This window comes from Schistocerca serialis, chromosome 7 (assembly GCF_023864345.2).
Source record: "Schistocerca serialis cubense isolate TAMUIC-IGC-003099 chromosome 7, iqSchSeri2.2, whole genome shotgun sequence".
Lineage (NCBI taxonomy): Eukaryota > Metazoa > Arthropoda > Insecta > Orthoptera > Acrididae > Schistocerca > Schistocerca serialis.
The window spans coordinates 598489256-598510885 of NC_064644.1; the positions used below are offsets into that span (position 1 = coordinate 598489256).

Here is a 21630-nt window from a genome sequence, read left to right on the forward strand (position 1 = left end):
GCAGCCTTTCAGACAGATAAAAGGGATAAAATGTACATGCTGTGTAAAACCATATACGGTAATTCTAAGCAATCACAGGAAATTAAAAAGATGTGTAAGTGAAATCGTTAAAATGAGAAGGGAACATATACAGTGGTAAAACTGTTACATGTGGTGCTGCCGCTGTAGCCAATGTGTGTTGTGTTACAACTGATGAGCACTGTACGCAACCGAAGGTACCTGAGCGTATCAAGAAAAGCGAACTGTTTTGTTTTGTGGGCAGTACATTCTCGAGTATCAGTTATGTCAGTATACACATCTACGGGACAGTGATCGAAGAGTTATAATGAAAGGGTAGAAATAAAATCTTTGTATTTCTTGTAAACTGGTTCATTTTTGCAGCTTTTATTCTAAAAAAATACCTCAGTCAAATTTCGCTTACAACTTATTTGAGGCTTATACCAGCACATGGAAACTTTCTACCAAAAGTACTGCTCTGGAAGCTGTCTGGTTCCGTAGACTTCTGCTATAAAGGCAGCCGAGTCCTTGGGCGTTCTCGTTCTGTTTGGACTGCTGAAATCCACCTCGTAGACTCCGTACTTTACCCTGTGTAAAAATATTACCGTATTACGCCACACGCGTTTGCAATACGCCACACACACACACACACACACACACACACACACACACACACACACATTATTCAAAAATAAATCACATACACAATAAGCCTGTCGACATACATCAAAATTATCGTAATCAACCGGAAAAGAATGCTTTTTATTACACCATATGTTAATATTTCGCTGTATTCTATTTATGGGTGGAGCACTGGTAGATGATCCTTCATATCATCACTGTCTATGTCTATTAATTTTTATCTCTATTATTACCATTATTTTATCCTCATGAACTTTTCAGGATCAGTATGTGGGGAGTTGATTGATATGTAGATAGCAGTTTTAGAACTGGTTTACATTATTTTCTAAATCCAGATGCAGCAACGTTAACAATTAGTAACATTTTTGGAAAACAGCGATCTTGTAAACTGTATAAAGTTAGTGAAAAAACTGTCTAGATCGCGATGGTGCATATAGAATCAACAATTATCATCCATGTTAATTATGCACTAATTACACTGTGTTCTGAATAACACGAAATTTAGTAGAACATTGGAGCATTCTTCTGGCCTGAACTTCCTATCTACGGACGCCATTGACATGGAACGTCGTAGTAAGATGGTCAACAAGTATCAAATGTGTGTATCCATAACGACTGAGGTCGATCGCAACTGTCAAAGATAAGCAGATTGGTTTCTTGAAGTGGCCACAGTACAATCTTTACTATGAGTTGCCAGCAAAAAGCTAGTCATACTCTTAATACAGACCTGTTTTACAAGAGAACAATAGTACTTGGAAGCCAATAAACTGTTATTTGTGGTGGAATATGATTAAAAAATTGCGTCTTCTCATATAATAAAACTGGAATATTGGTCTTACTGTTTAATACAGTACATTTTGCTAAAAAAACCTATATACTTTGAAACCTATAGCCCGTATTTGTCGAGAAATTACGTCAGCCTATAAAATCTGGCGATTTGTTTATTCTATACACATACCCTACTGATTAAATAGCCGATCCTATGAATATATTCGTCTAGTTAAATGAATTATTTCTACCAGATGGATAGCTGACGTTGACGTCATACAGTAGAAACACGCCCGCAACAGATTTATACAGAGTAATTTTTACCACCGTGTACAAACTATAGAGATTGATCGATGAAAGGATACGGAACAAAAAAGATCTAAAAAACTTATGTCCGGAAATGCATTGTTTCCATGCTAGAGACCATTTATTGAATCATTCATTGTTACAGAGACTGCGGCGTAGTACCACGCAGTCGCAGTTGCAGTATTTGTTGGAAATGGTTCCTTGTGCGTGAACTCATGCGTGTACGCACCGTAGCATGTTCTGTCTCACACGTTCACATCGTCCAGGTTGCATCCGAATAGTGTCAAAGGCAGATATGGGTTGAGCTCTCCGTACAAGATACTTTTGAGATGGTCCCCTGACAAGAAATCGCACGGGTAGAGATCCGGTCAACGAGCAGGCCATGCAACTGGACTCCGTCTTCCCCGTCCGATCCGTCCATCAAGGAAGACACGATTGGGATGCGTCTGGACGTTAGCGGCACTTCTTCCAGCAGGGGAGGCAAAGCCACCCGCAAGAAACGCCGATATTTCTGACCCGTTAGGCGACGTGGGAGGAGGACTGGTCCCAAAACGCGGTCGCCAATTATCCCGGTCCTCACATTCCGGCTGCACCGATGCTGATGATTCGCTGTCACCATACCATGGGAGTCCTGCATACTATCCCATAGATGGTTGATATGAAAGTTGAAGATACCACTCCGCGTAAAGGTGGGCTTTTCTGTGAATAGGATGGAAGACAAATCCCGGAATCGTGGTTGCCTGCTGAAAAAAAAAAAAAAAAAAAAAAACACAGGCAAAACTACTCCCGATGTGGAAAGTGTTGCTAATAATCCCTGCCCACGCTATAAGAGATAAGGGTAGTAACAGTTGTCATGGGGAATGTTCCACACGGTCGTCTGGCTTACACTGTACTGGTGGGCCAACTGCCTGGTACTGCCACGGCAGTCGCCTTCCACAGTGTGATTCACATTTTCCTCAAAGTTTGGTGTACGAACATTTCGTGTACGTCTTTCATGATTTCCTGCTTCCTGAAACGACCCTGTCCCAGACAAACGGCGAAACACTATTGCAAAGATTGAATGCTGTGGTTATTGTCGACGGGGCATGTCTTCTGATATAACCTTGCTGCCGGCCGCCCGTTGCCATTTGCCTTTCGGTAAGGAAACACCATGTCGACAAGCTCTCGATTCGAAAACGTAATTATTGTGTACAACGCTGTATCACATCCACTACAAGCTGAGTTACCTAGAGAAGTGAGTCGGACACAATATTGCGAATTACTATGGCAGGAGAGGGCGCTGGGGTATGACGCTTGACGAACAGTACAACCTCCAGAAGGAAACCGTGCATATCGTAACTGTGACTGCGTGGTACAGCCCGTATTAGACCGAAGTATCTCTAATACAGTATGGCTGAATAAATGGTCTCTAACATGGAAACAATGCATTTTCGGACATCAAGTTTATTAGACCTTTTTTGTTCCGTATCCTCTCATCGATCAATCCCTATAATTTGTACACGGTAGAAAAAATCACCCTGTATAATGCAATCCCAACAGTGGCAGTTTCAGCGACTGGGGTCAACTGACTGTTCTCCGCAACGTCAACTTCAGCTGGTGGATAGGGGCCCTTCGATTTTAATATGCATAAATTACTTCATTTTAAGTCACTGGCTTCTTTAGGTAATTAGAAGTTCTCTATCTTTCATAGTGCTATCTGAACATGGCCAAAGAATGGGGCGAAACTGGTCAAGTTAATAAAATAACCGTCGCGATCTAGACTGTATTTTCACTGATGTTAACGGCTAGACCATGATTTGCAGACAGTATCTAAGAAAATTGAAGCACATAACATAGCTGCAGAAACGGAGACGTCTCTCATACACTCAGGTGACGAAAGTCCTAATATCGTGTCGGATCTCGTTATCCCAGTTTAGCGCACCAACTCGACGTGACATGGACTCAAAAGCCTTTGGAAGTCGCCTACAAAAATATTGAGCCATGCTACTATCTCTATAGCTCTCCGTACCTGCGAAAGTATTACCGGTGTAGGTTTTTATGCACGAACTGACTTCTCAATTATGTCCCATAAATGTTCGGTGGGATCTGGGTAACCAAATCATTCACTCGAATAGTCCAGATTCTTCATACCAGTGACATGGCGCTTTGTCATCCCTAAAGATTCCATCGTTGTTTGGGAAAATGACATCCGTGAATGACTGGCTACTAGTGGTCTCCAAGTTGTTGCTGTTGTTGTGGTCTTCAGTCCTGAGACTGGTTTGATGCAGTCCTCCATGCTAATCTATCCTGTGCAAGCTTCTTCATCTCCCAATACTACTGCAGCCTACATCCTTCTGAATCTGCTTAGTGTATTCATCTCTTGGTCTCCCTCTACGATTTTTACCCTCTACACTGCCCTCCAGTACTAAATTGATGATCCCTTGATGCCTCAGAACATGTCCAACCAACCGATCCCTTCTTTTAGTCAAGTTGTGCCACAAACTCCTCCCCAATTCTTTTCAATACCTCCTCATTAGTTATGTGATCTACCCATCTAATCTTCAGCATTCTTCTGTAGCACCACATTTCGAAAGCTTCTATTCTCTTCTTGTCCAAACTATTAATCGTCCATGTTTCACTTCCATACATGGCTACACTCCATACAAATACTTTCAGAAACGACTTCCTGACACTTAAATCAACACTCGATGTTAACAAATTTCTCTTCTTCAGAAACGTTTTCCTTGCCATTGACAGTCTACATTTTATATCCTCTCTAGTTCGACCATCAGCAGTTACTTTGCTCCCCAAATAGCAAAACTCCTTTACTACTTTAAATGTCTTATTTCCTAATCTGATTCCCTCAGCATCACCCGTCTTAATTCGACTACATTCAATTATCCTGGTTTTGCTTTTGCTGATGTTCATCTTATATCCTCTTTTCAAGACAAAAAATGGTTCAAATGGCTCTGAGCACTATGGGACTCAACATCTTACGTCATAAGTCCCCTAGAACTTAGAACTACTTAAACCTACCTAACCTAAGGACATCACACACACCCACGCCCGAGGCAGGATTCGAACCTGCGACCGTAGCAGTCCCGCGGTTCCGGACTGCAGCGCCAGAACCGCACGGCCACCGCGGCCGGCCCTTTCAAGACACTATCCATCCCGTTCAACTGCTCTTCCAAGTCCTTTACTGTCTCTGACAGATTTAGAATGTCATCGGCGAACCTCAAACTTTTTATTTCTTCTCCATGGATTTTAATATCTACTCCGAACTTTTCTTTTGTTTCCTTTACTGCTTGCTGAATATACAGATTGAATAGCATCAGGGAGAGGCTACAACCCTGTCTCACTCCCGTCCCAACCACTGCTTCCCTTTCATGTCCCTCGACTCTTATAACTGCCATCTGGTTTCTGTACAAATTGTAAATAGCCATTCGCTCCCTGTATTTTACCTCTGCCACCTTCAGAATTTGAAAGAGTATTCCAGTCAGCATTGTCAAAAGCTTTCTCTAAGTTTACAAATGCTAGAAACGTAGGTTTGCCTTTCCTTAATCTTTCTTCTAAGATAAGTCGTAGGGTCAGTATGGCCTCACGTGTTCCAACATTTCTTCCCCGAGGTCAACTTCGACCAGTTTTTCCATTCGTCTGTAAAGAATTCGCGTTAGTATTTTGCTGCTGTGACTTATTAAACCGATAGTTCGGTAATTTTCACATCTGTCAACACCTGCTTTCTTTGGGATTGAAATTATTATATTCTTCTTGAAGTCTGAGGGAATTTCGCCTGTCACATACATCTTGCTCACCAGATGGTAAAGTTTTGTCAGGACTGGCTCTCCGAAGGCTGTCAGTAGTTCTAATGGAATGTTGTCTACTCACGGGGCCTTGTTTCGACTTACGTCTTTCATTGCTCTGCCAAACTCTTCACGCAGTATCATATCTCCCATTTCGTCTACCTCCTCTTCCATTTCCATAATATTGTCCTCAAGAACATCGCCCCTGTATAGACCCTCTATATACTCCTTCCACCTTTCTGCTTTCCCTTCTTTGCTTAGAACTGGGTTTCCATCTGAGCTCTTGATATTCATGCAAGTGGTTCTCTTTTCTCCAAAGGTCTCTCTAATTTTCCTGTAGGCAGTATCTATCTTACCCCTCGTGAGATAAGCCTCTACATCCTTACATTTGTCCTCTAGCCATCCCTGCTTAGCCATTTTGCACTTCCTGTCGATCTCATTTTTGAGACGTTTGTATTCCTTGTTGCCTGCTTCACTTACTGCATTTTTGTATTTTCTCCTTCCATCAATTAAATTCAGTATCTCTTCTGTTACCCAAGGATTTCTACTACCCCTCGTCATTTTACCTACTTGATCCTCTGCTGCCTTCACTATTTCATTCCTCAAAGCTACCCATTCTTCTTCTACTGTATTTCTTTCCCCCATTCCTGTCAATTGTTCCCTTATGCTCTCCCTGAAACTCTCTATAACCTTTAGTTTAGTCATTTTATCCAGGTCCCATCTCCTTAAATTCCCATCTTTTTGCAGTTTCTTCATTTTTAATCTACAGTTCATAACCAATAGATTGCAGCCAGAGTCCACATCTGCCCCTGGAAATGTCTTACAATTTAAAACCTGGTTCCTAAATCGCTGTCTTACCATTATATGATCTATCTGAAACACTTCTAGCATCTCCAGCGTTCTTCCACGTTCTTGAACCAAGTGTTAGCTGTGATTAAGTTATGCTCTGTGCAAAATTCTACCAGGCGGCTTCCTCTTTCATTTCTTAGCCCCAATCCATATTCACCTACTACTTTTCCTTCTCTTCCTTTTCCTACTGTCGAATTCCAGTCACCCATGACTATTAAATTTTCATCTCCCTTCATTACCTGAATAATTTCTTTTATCTCACCATACATTTCATCAATTTCTTCATCATCTGCAGAGCTAGTTGGCATATAAACTTGTACTACTGTAGTAGGCGTGGGCTTCGTGTCTATTTTGGCCACAATAATGCGTTCACTATGCTGCTTGTAGTAGCTTACCCGCACTCCTATTTTTTTTATTTATTATTAAACCTACTCCTGCATTACCCCTATTTGATTTTGTATTTTGTGTTCACCTGACCAAAAGTCTTGTTCCTCCTGCCACCGAACTTTACTAATTCCCACTATACCTAACTTTAACCTATCCATTTCCCTTTTTAAATTTTCTAACCTACTTGCTCGATTAAGGGATCTGACATACCACGCTCCGATCCGTAGAACGCCAGTTTTCTTTCTCCTAATAACGACGTCCTCTTGAGTAGTCCCCACCCGGAGGTCCGAATGGGGGACTATTTTATCTCCAGAATATTTTACCCAAGGGGACGCCATCATCATTTAATCATACAGTAAAGCTGCATGCCCTCTGGAAAAATTATGGCTGTAGTTTTCCCTTGCTTTCAGCCGTTCGCAGTACCACAACAGCAATGCCGTTTTGGTTAGTGTTACAGGGCCAGATCAGTCAATCATCCAGACTGTTGCCCCTGCAACTACTGAAAAGGCTGCTGTCCCTCTTCAGGAACCACACGTTTGTCTGGCCTCTCAACAGATACCCCTCCGTTGTGGTTGCACCTATGGTAAGGCTGTCTGCATTGTTGAGACACGCAAGCCTTCCCACCAACGGCAAGGTCCATGGTTCATGGGGGGGGGTCTCCAATAGCTGAACATATACGTTTTCAGTTAATGATAGATGCAGTTGAATCTGAGAACGTAGTCCATTCCACACCATTATGGAGCCATCACCAGCTTGCACAGTGCCTCGCTGACAACTTGCGCCCATGGCTTCTTGGGGCTTATGCCACAGTCCAACCCTACGATCAGCTCTTACCAACTGTAATCGGGACTCATCTGACTAGTCCACGGTTTTCCGGTCGTCCAGGATTCGACCGATATGGTGACGAGGCCAGAAGAATTCGCTACAGGCGGTGTCGTGCTGTTAGCAAAGGCACCCGCGTCGGTCGTCTGCTGCCATAGTCAATTAAAACCACATTTCGTCGCACTGTCCTATCGTATAAATTCGTCGCACGCCACGCATTCATTTCTGCGATTATTTCATGCAGTGTTGCTTGTCTGTTAGCACTGACAACTCGACGGAAACGCCGATGCTCTCGGTCGTTATGGGATTGCCGTCGGCCACTGCGTTGTCCTTGGTGAGAGGTAAAACCCGAAATTTGGTATTCTCGGCACACTCTTGTAGCTGTGGATTTCGGGATACTGAATTCCCTTAAGAATTCAGAAATGGAATGTCCCATGCATCTAGCTCCAGTCGTGAGGCAAAAATCACATCGGAAACCTTTTCGCATGAATCACCTGAGTACAAATGAGACCTCCGTCAATGCACTGCCCTTTTATACCTTGTGTATGCGATACTACCGCCATCAGTACATGAGCACATCGTTATCCGATATCACCTCAGTGTAGAATGAAGAGGCGAAGGAACGTTTGGAGCAAACGTGCCTACTTCTATCAAATACTGACAACTTTTAGGAAGATGATGTTCACTATTGATTTTCTACATTGTTCTTCTGCGATCTGTCTCCATTTCTGTTAGGCTCTCATGCTAGACAAACAGTTCTGTGGCCGTTCCTATTTCCATTCTTCGCGCACGCTCTGATATGCCTTACCTATATGAATCTCATTCTCCTGGGTTGTTCATTGGGTTATTCATAATTACCTCAGAGATTTCAGAAGACGACTGGGTAAACAATACAGAAAATGGAAAGATGCCACTGACACGTGCCTAAGTTTTTGACTCACACTGCAGGTAGTTAGTATGGGCACTGTTGGTGACGTCAGAAACGGCAGCAAGAGCGTGTAGTCCATTGACGTCACTGACAGGAACCGCTCGGGAACACGAGCCAGCTGCATTCATTTAGAATCAATTCATTAGATTGCAGTTACGGGGATTTACAAAAATTCGGAAACATCAGAAACACAACAAATTACCAGTCTGATAGGGTGCAGGAAAACCCAATGGCATTTAGAACAGCTTCCCATCTTCTCGGAATTGGGAAACATAGCTCCTGTAGATTTTCCAAAGAACCTTGTACCTGCGATAATGACGGAAGCAGAAGACAGGAATTAAAATTTGTGCCACAGCCAGGACTTGAACCCAGGTCTTCTTACTTACTAGGCAGAAATGCTAACAAATGATAATTAATTGAAGCCCTCAGCTGCCGACAGGTGTTGTTGATATACCTAGATGGGGACAACTGGAAATGTGTGCCCCGACCGGGACTCGAAACCGGGATCTCGTGCTTTATTAGGAACATTACGTATGTAGATTATGGTCAGTTGGGAATGTGGGTCTCACGGGAAACGTGCAAGGGCTAAGTCCCTGCAGTCGCCCTGTTCATCTGTGTCCTCGGTGGCTGAGATGGATAGAGCATCTTCCTTGTAAGTAGGAGAACCCGGGTTCGAGTCCCTGTCGGGGCCCACATTTCCAGCTGTCACCATCGAAGTGTATAAACACATGTCGGCAGCTGAGGGTTTCAATTAATTATCATTTGTTCTAGAGAAGCTGCAATGATATCTGTTCTTTCGAGAACAGTTACTATCTTCATATGCTAACCATTACACCACCGCTGCACTACGATCAACAGTGCTGCACGAACGACCCACGTCGAGCGCCCAGCTTATTTTCCCCTTATTCTTTCTGCAGAATAGTGGAACGATGATGTAGATAGATAGCGGTCACGCCCTTTCTCTCCACAGTAGACCAGAAAGGCTCAGTAACACAGAGATCTGGTGACTGTAGAGGGCTATGGAAGTGTGAAACTTCATTCTCACAAAACCAGTCCGGGGTGACGCGAGCTGTGGAATGAGGGCCCCTGTCGTCTTGGAACACATCTGCACTGGAAAACGTTGCACCACGGGTTGGACCCGATCTGCCAAAATGGTCGCATAATTGTTGACAGTAGTATGGTCTTGCCGAGTGACCGCGGGGCCCAAATTATCACCGATCCCCAGCCATGTTTGACTCATGAGATGTAACCTCGGCCAGAAGTTGTGAAACAAGACTCAACCTACCAAATGACTTTCTTCCATTGCTCCATAGTCCAGCTTTTATGGCTTCGGCACCAAGTTTTCCTATACTGTCGTCTCCCTCACTCATAAGTGGTTTTGGAATTCCATCTCGCCTTCCAATTCCCTGCGGAGCTCTCTTCGTGTTATTTTGGTGCTCACAGACTTCTCGCGGTAGCAACATTCATTTCTATAGTGAATTATGCAGCTGTCGTCTTCTTATTTTGTATCACAATGACCTTTCATTTTGTATCACAATACTCTTCAATGACCGTCTCTCACGATCACTAAACATACATTTTCGTCCGCGTTGTGACTTTTCCGCTTTCCCTGTATGCGGTATAAATCTACAATACGGTGCGTCTTGAAACACCGAACACTTTGGTTAATCTGATTACTGAAGCACTCACCATGCGAGCACCAGGAATTTTTCCACGTCCGACATAATGCACTCACAACTACACAGAACATTTGTTTTCTGAAGCGACTGACACTTGCAACGTGTGCAGGACATTCCACAGGGGCCGTTCGCAATTAAATACAACAGTGAAACCTACAGGTCTGCATTTATGTTCAAGCACGCGTTTCTCACAGTGTTCCCATTTTTGTCCGACTCGTGTAATTTGTTTACACGTTCTGACACCCCTTCTCCAAAGTGAAACTATGCCATAGCGTGTGTTACGAATCGGAACTTGGAGAGATTCCATACCCACCGATACACGTCTTTTTCTTTATATCTCTAGTTTTCTGAAAACCCGGAGGTACTTATGAGTAATGCTATACAGACGCTAGAAGAGTAATTTCTTCCACAGATAAACCTCGGCTTCCAAAGACGACTGCTTGTTTCACCTACAGCTGCGTCCATGCGATTGCTCTACATTGCATTCCAACTAATTGTTGAGACTCAATCGCTTTGGCAAAGGTCTAATCGTATTTTACATTTCGTAAAGTCCATAACTTAACGTTAAGTATTAGTTGACACTCTTTGCAGCAGGTTCATATTTTGTAGATTTAGATGGACGTCATTACAGTTTTTGGTTACCTCTTTCTCATAAGAAACTTTGTCATCTCCAAACCATTAGGGTTTGTAGCTTAAAATTTTACGACGAGAAAGTTATATCTAAACTGTAACGACGCTATTATCCTTTCCTGCTACATACTATAAATTATTCCAGTGTCTTTGGAACAGCCTCTATAATACGTCTGTCTATGCGGTAATAGCAAATCTAGGTACAGATTCCGGAATAACGAATTTTCTGCACCAGATGTCCGACACTTGTAAACACCTGTCCATGACTTGTAATGAATCGTGCGTGGAGGATGCAATCTGACATTGGGTAATCAGTGGTTTTGAAATTAGTGCCAGTAACCGCGTACAAAGCTATTTTGTTCCACGTTGCACGTTGTGCATAAACTCATCTGAACTAGGTCTAGATTAGATTTCTGCTAGAATGGAAGTGGTAAAAGAGCCTCCAGTGATCATCTAAAGACCCTAGAAAGTACGTCAAAATAAAATAAAAAAACTTTCAGATACATACAGTAGTGAGTTCGGTCCTCACTAGAACAAGCCAACTATCACTTCCAGCCTACAACCAAAAATTTTTGCCCATGCGTAAGGGAAATATTCATAACTTGGCGCAGAAGTCGCATGCACCATCTTTTGCTAATATAAAATGACCGAGCGAGGTAGCGCAATGGTTAGCACACTGGACTCGCATTCGGGAGGACGACGGTTCAAACGCGTGTCCGACCATCCTGATTTCGGTCTTCCACGATTTTCCTAAATCGCTTCAAGCAAATGCCGGGAGGGTTCCTCTGAAAGGACACGGCCGCCTTCCTTCCCCGTCCCTGTCTAATCCGATGGGACCGATGGCCTCGCTGCTTAGTTCCCTCCCCCAAACCAACCAACCAGAGGTCACATTTATATGAGTCGCCTACATTCAATGAATGTAATGTAGAGGGACGATCCTTATGTTGTGAGCACATCCTTAACCGTCGTTTAAAAGACTCTGTAACGTACAAAAGCAACAGCCTTCCACAAGAGTTTAAAGACGTTATCGAAAACGCTCGGCAGGTTGTTTTTTGCCTTTGGATGCTTTAGTACACTCAGTTGTATTGTCACAATCTAATTCACGCAAATAAATACGAGCAGAAAATTTAAATATGGGTGACTGTGTCGTGGTAATTTTAACTTACTTCAATGAATCTTAAGTACAAAATAAATGTCAACGTTAGCAAAATACATGCTCGTACACTTGACTGTGTTCGCCACTTTTTGCGGGCAGAAGGATACAAACATGTGTAACTGATTATGTTCTCCTTGTTTTATCCCAAAGAGGGCACATGTGCGACTATCTGATTGTCGTATACAGGGTGTTACAAAAAGGTACGGCCAAACTTTCAGGAAGCATTCCTCACACACAACGAAAGAAAATATGTTTGTGTTCATGTGTCCGGAAACGTTTACTTTCCATGTTAGAGCTCATTTTATTACTTCTCTTCAAATCACATTAATCATGGAATGGAAACACACAGCAACAGAACGTACCACCGTGACTTCAAACACTTTGTTACAGGAAATGTTCAAAATGTCCTCCGTTAGCGAGGATACATGCATCCACCCTCCGTCGCATGGAATCCCTGATGCGCTGATGCAGCCCTGGAGAATGGCGTATTGTATCACAGCCGTCCACAATATGAGCACAAAGAGTCTCTACATTTGGTACCGGGATTGCGTAGACAAGAGCTTTCAAATGCCCCCATAAATGAAAGTCAAGAGGGTAGAGGTCAGGAGTGCGTGGAGGCCATGGAATTGGTCCGCCTCTACCAATCCATCGGTCACCGAATCTGTTGTTGAGAGGCGTACGAACACTTCGACTGCAATGTGCAGGAGCTCCATCGCGCATGAACCACATGTTGTGTCGTACTTGTAAAGGCACATGTTCTAGTAGCACAGCTAGAGTATCCTGTATGAAATCATGATTACGTGCTCCATTGAGCGTAGGTGGACGAAACTAAAATGAGCTCTAACATGGAAATTAAGCGATTCCGGACACATGTCCACATAACATCTTTTATTTATTTGTGTGTGAGGAATGTTTCCTGAAAGTTTGGCCGTACCTTTTTGTAACACCCTATATACCTAAAGGAGAATGCACGAATACCTGAGGATGTTCTACATGCTTTATGCACAACGAGGATAAAGGCATTTACTTTTTATCTGACCACGATATTATTGCACTTGGCTCTGAGCACTATGGGACTTAACATCCGGACGTGTATTTCGTGAAATTTTATTGTACCTGTTGTAACTGCGTTTCCTACGACGATTTACTCTTGCTGGTACTTACTATATATTGGAAGTCTATATACAGTATTTGAAGATGAACCACGGTCCGGGCGTCTTTCCACCTCAAAAACGAATGAAAATGTTGTGAGAGTTCACGACTTAGCGCACTCTGATAGTAGACTTACAATTAGGGAGATGGCTTATGAACTTAATTTAAGTTTCTATGCAGTTCAGTCAATTTTAACTGAAGATCTGAACATGCGTCGAGTGTCTGCAAAATTCATGCCAAAAGTGTTGTCAAGTGACCAGAGACAATACAGACTTGAAGTGTGTCAAGAATTGATTAATCGGACTAAAAAAGACCCAGATTTGTTAAATAGGGTAATTGCAGGTGACGAATCGTGGGTATATGATTCTAAAACCATAGTGCAGTCCTCAGCGTGGAAGACTAGGTTCACCACGACCTAAAAAAGCACGGCAAAGTCGATTGAAGGTGAAGACAATGTTGGTGATTTTTTCGATTCTTCCGGTATTGTGCATCATGAATTTACTCCTGGAAGACAGACAATTAACCAGGAATACTACCAATGTGTCCTTGAGCGTTTGCAAGAAAAGGTGTGGAAGAAAAGGCCTGCATTGTGGAGAGACAGGAGTTGGGTGCTACACCATGACAATGCTCCGGTCCATCGTGCCTTCTCCATCGTTGAATTTTTAACCAAATTGAAAATTCATGTGCATCCACAACCGCCATATTCCCCTGATTTGGCCCCTGCGGACTTCTGCCTGTTTCCTAAACTGAAATTTTCACTGAAAGGGAAGCGATTTGACTCGATTGAGGACATCCAGGCAAATATGGAGAGCGTCCTTAACACACTTTAGGAAAAAAAATTCCAGGCATGTTTCCAAAAGTGGAAACACCGTTGGAATCGGTGGTTAGACGGGGACTATTTTGAAGGAGATGCAACACAGTAGCAACAGGCCATGGTAAGTTTACTAGATGAAGTGTATGATGGACAGAGACATTCAGTATATGTAAGTACAAGCATTACTCACGTGAATCCCAAATTCCATTCCAGGTTGTCCATGAGAGACCACGTTGTGTAGCCGATCACTGGAACTTCGTCCGTGTTCACAGCTTCCAGGAGAGCTCCCAAGAAACCCTGTAGAGCAAAAAAAAGTATTTAAAGCTAATATGAGTTTGAGGATGGCAGATCTTAAGTTGGACTACGGATCAGGGCAGTGAGTGTTACATACGATGTAGTAATTGATCCTGTCAGTGTCGTTACGTCCTCCTGAATCCTTCCAACCATTCTCAGTTACAATTATCGGGTACCCAGGGTATTCATTAGCAATCCAGTTCAACAATCTTCGGAATCCAGAGGGCGATGCCTGAAAGAAAAAGAAAATATTTTATGTATAATTTCCCCATTTTACTGTCTTTTTAAGGCTTGTGAGTGACTGATGTGAACACTGGAATCATTCATTTTTCTTTCAGCGTAATTCATACGCTCTCAATGTCTCCCTAGTTCTCTCTCCATTTTGTGAGTGTGTGTGTGTGTGTGTGTGTGTGTGTGTATATTCTCCTTCCTTAGCATTTGTCCTACATACTGCTGGGGTCCTATGTTTTCGCTCTGTCACCATTTTATCTGATCTTGGGTCTGATCAGGGTGCTATCTTGCATGTAGGGCATCAAGCCATCACTGCCTAAGTCGTCGTACTGGCCTTTTACCACTTACTCTCAAACTAAGACCAGTCTTCGCAATCATCGATGCCTCCGATGTAAGAACATGACGGATTTTTCTCGTCTGCTATTGGTACTATTCCATGTAACTTAAGAATGTGCTCATTTGTGAGATGATCTTGTTGTGGTAATCCAGATCCCTGTCTGAGCATCTCTGTTTCCACGACAGCAAATCTTCTTTTGTTGAAAGCCAGCATTCAGCACCACCCAGTGCAGCTGGACAAACTACAGATCGATGCGCTTTCGACTTGAGCCTGTCTAGAATCTTCCGGCCACAGAGTGCTCCAGTCACAGAAAGCCACTTGAGCCACGTGGTGCTCACGCAGGAAGAGATTTCTGCACTGACGTGTCCATCAGCTGCAGTTGTAGAGCCTGGTAGTTGTCGAGGGGTCAACACCATTGATTCTGATGGTATCCAGCTCACGATCTGTAGTGAGATACATCGTTTTCTTTATGTTGAGAAGTAGACCTACTTCCGCAAGGCGATAGTTCCGGGGCTGGACACTGCATGTTAGTGGTACCTTCAGAGGCCAGTAGCACGTCGTTAGCGTATAGTAACGTGCAGGGTGCGGCCGTCGGCATATCCCCGGTGACTGAACCCATGACTGTGATGAAGAGCAGAGGCGAGAGAGCATATCCCTGATGCACTCGTACAGAAACTGTTGCCATAGACCGGCAACTGTGTCCTGCTCTTCGGCTCATAGTAGAGACGTCTGACCCATTCTACTAGTTCTTCAGGTACTCCATGCTCCCACAAGGCAAGCCGAAGAAATTCGTGTGGCTCTCGGTCACAGGATTTTTCGAGGTCAAGGGAAGCAAAGTGTAGATGCATTGACTTCGCACGGTGTTCTTCAATAAGCTGGCGAGCAATATGGATAGCGTCTGTCGCCCCACAGTCCTTCACGAATCCACATGGACTGATAATCTGTCGCATCCTTCTACCGATGATGCGTTCAAAGACCTTCATTGTACGTTATGGACGGTGCATTGGACGACTGTTGCTGCATTCAGCTGGCATACCCTTCTGTCTCCAAACTGGGACTGTAGTAGTTCATGTCCAGTCAGCTGGAATCCTTCCCTCTTCAGTAATTTTGTTGAAGAAACCTGTCAGCCATTCAACTGAATCGCAGTGCTTTAACTTCCACAGGTCTGGAGGTAGATCGTCTGGTCCAGTCACCTTTTTTTTCATTTTATGCACTGCTTCGAACTTTCATTTTAGGTGACTGGTGTTATGGGCCTTGTACAGGTTTTATTAAGACCATTTAAAAACTCCTCATTGGAAATTTTTTCAACCTATTGCACCAATCGTTCTGCTACTGAAATCCTATCGTGAATAAGTGAAAAATAAAATCCGTTCATATATAGACAAAATGCGTGGCACTTTAATATATGGTGTAAACAGACAAAATTTACTAAATTTTAGATTATATAGAGTACTTAAGAACAAAACATGTCACACGTGCACCGTTTCTCTGCTAGCGATCCTTAAAGGATTTGGCGTTAGTGATACAGCGTTCAAAGTGCCTTGTGATGCGTATTGCTTCAGAGGTGTTACTGAAAATGTCGTCCATTAACGGTACTGCACAGCTGGGGGAGAGAGGTGTTTGCTGTATGAGACTCTGATAGCCCCTCCAGAAGAGCTGGTTGCCGATTGGCTGAAGCTGCAACTGTTATTCGTGAAACAGCTGGTAGTTTTTTGCTTGTTAGACAATCATTAGCAAACAGATGCCAATTACGCATTAGCCCTTTGAGTTCCACCTGCCATGTGCCCGCTGTTCGCCGAAAGGGATCGGCGACCCCTCAGTCACTGAAGCGTCACGGATTTGCATATGTACAAGGCGTTGCCTCCCCGAACTGCGTGGATCACCGCAAGGACGACAGGCAGCAGGACAAGCGCCACAAGAGGTCCTCCGTACCAGGGACCTATTTCTTCAACCGTGTCACGTCAACGGAACTGCATCGGCACGAATTCCTCCGCGCCCCGGCTATATAGAGCAGCGCAAGCCAATACATCGGGATTTCGCTTCACCGGAGCTCTGGGCCGATTTGTGTGACAGCTCTTAGTAGCCCATCAGCACAGAGCCAGGTCGAAACCCATCACACCGGGACCTACGACTTTCCAGTCATATCACGAGATGTACCTGTTGGCCAACTACGACGAACGTTCAACGTTCGTCTTTAAGGATTATCAGTGGTGTACTCTTCACGTTCCACTATGTTCACTCACAGTGTGTTCCAGGCAGATGCCTTTTAGTGTCTCAGAAGTTTTATTTTTTTTAATTGAGAAGAGTTTTCCTTTGTTGTTAAATCTCTCTATTGTCCTCGTAATAAATACTTGTTACTGTTTAGCTGTGTCTTATTATTTCTTGTCGAGCATCTCATGGGAAATATAGCACCATCAGTATTAAAAATATGTAATTTTGAAATTTGTCACATAATTATTCTTTATTACCATTGCAAACAGCAAATAGAAGACTGAATTAGCTAAAAGTAAACAATTAATTGTCTTGGAGATGGTAGCAGCCGGAATAAAACATTAGTTTTTCCACTGAACTAATCTTTATGATCATAGTAACCGAGGCATATAAGATTAAAGTAGCAAAAGGTAAACAATCAGTTGTTTGAAGGCGATGGTTTCGGATTGGAACCTCTGAGACATACAGTTTTCTACCACTCATCATTTCACGTGATATCTTTGAAAGCAAAGTCGCATTTTTCCTAGACAAACCCCCATATCTTGAAACCTCCATGAACTCTAAAGTCTAGAACAAATTATAGTCCTAAATAACAAGCAAAATGGGGCCTAAAATTTAATAAATATTGTATGGCAACTACACACTGTCCCAGTGGCTTCATTTCGACTATACTCGTATAAGGAGTAGTACATACCGAAATTTATGTTACGATAAATCGGATACTCTTACTTCAACTGTCAATGGTCTCAATATGGTCGCTATAAGGAAAACTGCTTGTCAGAATCTTCCATAATCACGTAGCACGATCTCTGTACCGACCGTTGCTTTGAACGCTGCTACAATGCAGTTCCTCAGTGTACCACTAGAGGTGTCTGTCATGCAAAAACATTGGTGGTTTCAGGCGAAAGGCATTGGTACTTAAAAAGTTAATAAACTAGCCGCTTCACGCAGAAACCACTGGGGCTCAAAGAGTTAAAGTAAAAGGACGACGTTTTCGGCAACGCGTCTAAAGCAGTATTCATCACACGGCAGTTTGAACACCATCTCTGAGCATCACTAGCATCAGATTCTTCACAAACCCCTGCGCACTGGTAACATTTACGTCACATATGAAAGTGTTTTTATCTCCTACAAATGTTCCAAAATTTTTTATGCGTCGTTCTTTAAACCCTGTACATATGCGGTGTCCCATTTATCTTGACCACCACAAATAACTTTTCGTTCAGAAGTAAAATAAAAAAAAAATGTGTGATACAAGTGTTGTTTAGCTACAGGGGGAGAGTACCCTGCACGATTGCCTTTGCCCGTTGCAAAGATATGAATAGCAGTACGTCTTTTTTTAATAGCATCTTATACTTTTTATTCGGTTACACGCTTCCTGTCTTCAAGGTCTTAGTCACGTAAACATGACTTTGTTGCAAACCGTAACACAAAACTAGCGTTGAGTGGCGGTACACGGGGTAACGCCATTCCGCTTGTTGCAGGTGACAGTGGACAAACGTTAACACAGAGAAAATGCACGCCGATCATTCGGTCAAGCGTATTCAGTTGAAGATTAGTGTGACTGCGGTGTACACCAAGAAAGAGAAGGAGAATGCAAGTTATAAGAACAGAAACTTTTCTTACTTAAAATACATATACTTTTAGTACAGTACTGTAGTAATTTTGAACGGTAGGTTGCTACAGTAGGAAAAGTTCTTTGTTAAAAACTGGGTCACCATTACTTTCCTTCTTTCGTGCTTGAAGACAGTAGTAATGCTGCTCAGGCAGAGGAACTCTGAGAGTAATATCCTGACAAGAATGAAATTAATTTAGCTGTAACAGAGGAAAAAAATTATTAACTTACTTTTGCCTGTTGAAAACCTACTGCCTCCATGGCTATTACTAACTACGTTGTCATTTAAAAAATGAAGTATTTATTGGTTAAAAACAGTCTTGGTTGCAATTTTAGTTTTTTATTTTTCAACGACACCTTTCGCCTTATTTAGGCATCTTCAGGTTATCTTTTCTAGATGGACGCTAGAGGCACCAACATCTTCATAACGCGTTCCGTTTCACAGGAGCGAGTAAAAGAGTATTACTTCGTGTACTTACTGCGTTCATAATATCTTCTTAGGTTTTATATATACAGATTTATATGTCGTAATACTGCGCTATGATCTTGTCAAAAGACAAGTTTAAAACTGTTAAATTTTACTGTATCTCTGTTAAATTCCGCCACAGAAAAACAGTCACTAAAAACAGTTTTAAATTCGAAGTGACGCTAGAATACACGTATAAATAATATTCCTTCCAGTTAAGCGCACTCTCCAACACAACTGGATGAAGTTGTTGGGGGAAAGTTGCTTGACGTTACCGCCGCAGTCGACAAGGAACGTTAGAGGGGGTGCATCCGTCACTGGTTTACTGTCTTGTCGTCGTTGTCCTCTTTCCTGAGATTTTGCCAGCTTCTATGTGTAGTTCGTGTTCTTTGTGATAATGGAGGGCGCCCCCCGCCGCGCACCACGTCCCGGGGGTTTCCAGCTGCGTTCTGGGCGGAGCAGCTTCGCCACATTCGCCCTTTTGTCCCGCTCACACATCTTCCTGCTTCGATCTTCTTGATTCTTGGATACAGTCGGGTTCATTATTGGGATTTGTCTTTTACGTCCATCCTCTTTGGGAACTATTCCGTGCTTGATGCACAATGGATTGAGGGATCTATGACCACGTAATTTGATCCCTTCAACCCATCAATCCACCCATCCTAAGACGTCTGCTCATTTTTTTCTGATTGTGTGTTACATTTGACGAAATATTTTGATTTAGTGTTGTCGACTATCTCGCTGTTGTCACAGGCTCCGGCGACTGCAGCAGCTCACCTCCTTCCGAGAAGTGACGATGCCAGAGTCGCGGCTTTTAGACGGCGATATGCCACTCACACCTGACGTCACGAAGTCTGTGCTGTAGTGGTTTAGCCCGATAAAGTCTGCCGACCCTGCAACATAGTTTTCGTCGGAGATCTTTCAAATACATTCACACACTTCGTAATGTAACATGAAGAGATAAAAACAAAGTACAGAATTAGTTCAGAGTAGCAGATATGTAACTAACAGTGATCTAAACTACAATTACTATAGCTAACAATAATATCTAACACATATTACTGCTATAATTGATTGAACAGAATTATAAATGTATCTTACGCCAGCTAATACGGTTGTATGCGGAGATGGACGAGATTGTTAGTTTCGTTACTATTTTCTTCCACGTGAATCCGATGCACAGCAGTGACAGCTACCCGACAGAAAAATTTAAACACGATAAGGACATCGAAAAAGATATGATTGTCGGAAGGACACACTCAGCATACAGGAAAGTCAAAACAACCTTTGGTGACATTAAAAGCAACGGTGGTAACATTAAGAGTGCAACGGGAATTCCACTGTTAAATGCAGAGGAGAGAGCAGATAGGTGGAAAGAGTACATTGAAAGCCTCTATGAGGGTGAAGATTTGTCTGATGTGATAGAAGAAACAGGAGTCGATTTAGAAGAGATACGGGATCCAGTATTAGAATCGGAATTTAAAAGAGCTTTGGAGGACTTACGGTCAAATAACGCAGAAGGGATAGATAACATTCCATCAGAATTTCTAAAATCATTGGGGGAAGTGGCAACAAAACGACTATTCACGTTGGTGTGTAGAATATATGAGTCTGGCGACATACCGTCTGACTTTCGGAAAAGCGTCATCCACACAATTCCGAAGACGGCAAGAGCTGACAAGTGCGAGAATTATCGCACAATCAGCTTAACAGCTCATGCATCGAAGCTGCTTCCAAGTATAATATACAGAAGAATGGAAAAGAAAATTGAGTTGTCGACCTGGAAAAAGCGTTCGACAATATAAAATGGTGCAAGCTGTTCGAGATTCTGAAAAAATAGGGGTAAGCTATAGGGAGAGACGGGTCATATACAATATGTACAACAACCAAGAGCGAATAATAAGAGTGGACGATCAAGAACGAAGTGCTCGTATTAAGAAGGGTGTAAGACAAGGCTGTAACCTTTCGCCCCTACTCTTCAATCTGTACATCGAGGCGTCAATGATGGAAATAAAAGAAAGGTTCAGGAGTGGAATTAAAATACAAGGTGAAAGGATATCAATGATACGATTCGCTGAAAGTGAAGAAGAATTAAATGATCTGCTGAACGGAATGAACAGTCTAATGAGTACACAGTATGGTTTGAGAGTAAATCGGAGAAAGACGAAGGTAATGAGAAGTAGTAGAAATGAGAACAGCGAGAAACTTAACATCAGGATTGATGGTCACGAAGTCAATGAAGTTAAGGAATTCTGATACCTAGGCAGTAAAATAACCAATGACGGACGGAGCAAGGAGGACATCAAAAGCAGACTTGTTATGGCAAAAAAGGCATTTCTGGCCAAGAGAAGTCTACTAATATCAAATACCGGCCTTAATTTGAGGAAGAAATTTCTGAGGATGTATGTCTGGAGTACAGCATTGTATGGTAGTGAAACATGGACTGTGGGAAAACCGGAACAGAAGAGAATCGAAGCATTTGAGATGTGGTGCTATAGACGAATGTTGAAAATTAGGTGGACTGATAAGGTAAGGAATGAGGAGGTTCTACGCAGAATCGGAGAGGA

General features: G+C 42.8%; 1 protein-coding gene across 1 annotated transcript in view; it reads right to left on the minus strand.

Annotated features, from left to right (window-relative positions):
• Positions 1-420: 420 nt before the first annotated feature.
• LOC126413280 (myrosinase 1-like) overlaps positions 421-21630 on the minus strand; it is a 69491-nt gene continuing 48281 nt past the window's right edge. Inside the window, exons 8-11 of the mRNA XM_050083181.1 lie at positions 19841-19956; positions 14301-14435; positions 14100-14206; positions 421-585 (exon numbers count right to left, since the gene is read on the minus strand). Of these exons, the coding sequence (XP_049939138.1) occupies positions 459-585; positions 14100-14206; positions 14301-14435; positions 19841-19956 (485 nt within the window). The 3' untranslated portion in view covers positions 421-458. The remainder of the gene's footprint in view (positions 586-14099; positions 14207-14300; positions 14436-19840; positions 19957-21630) is intronic.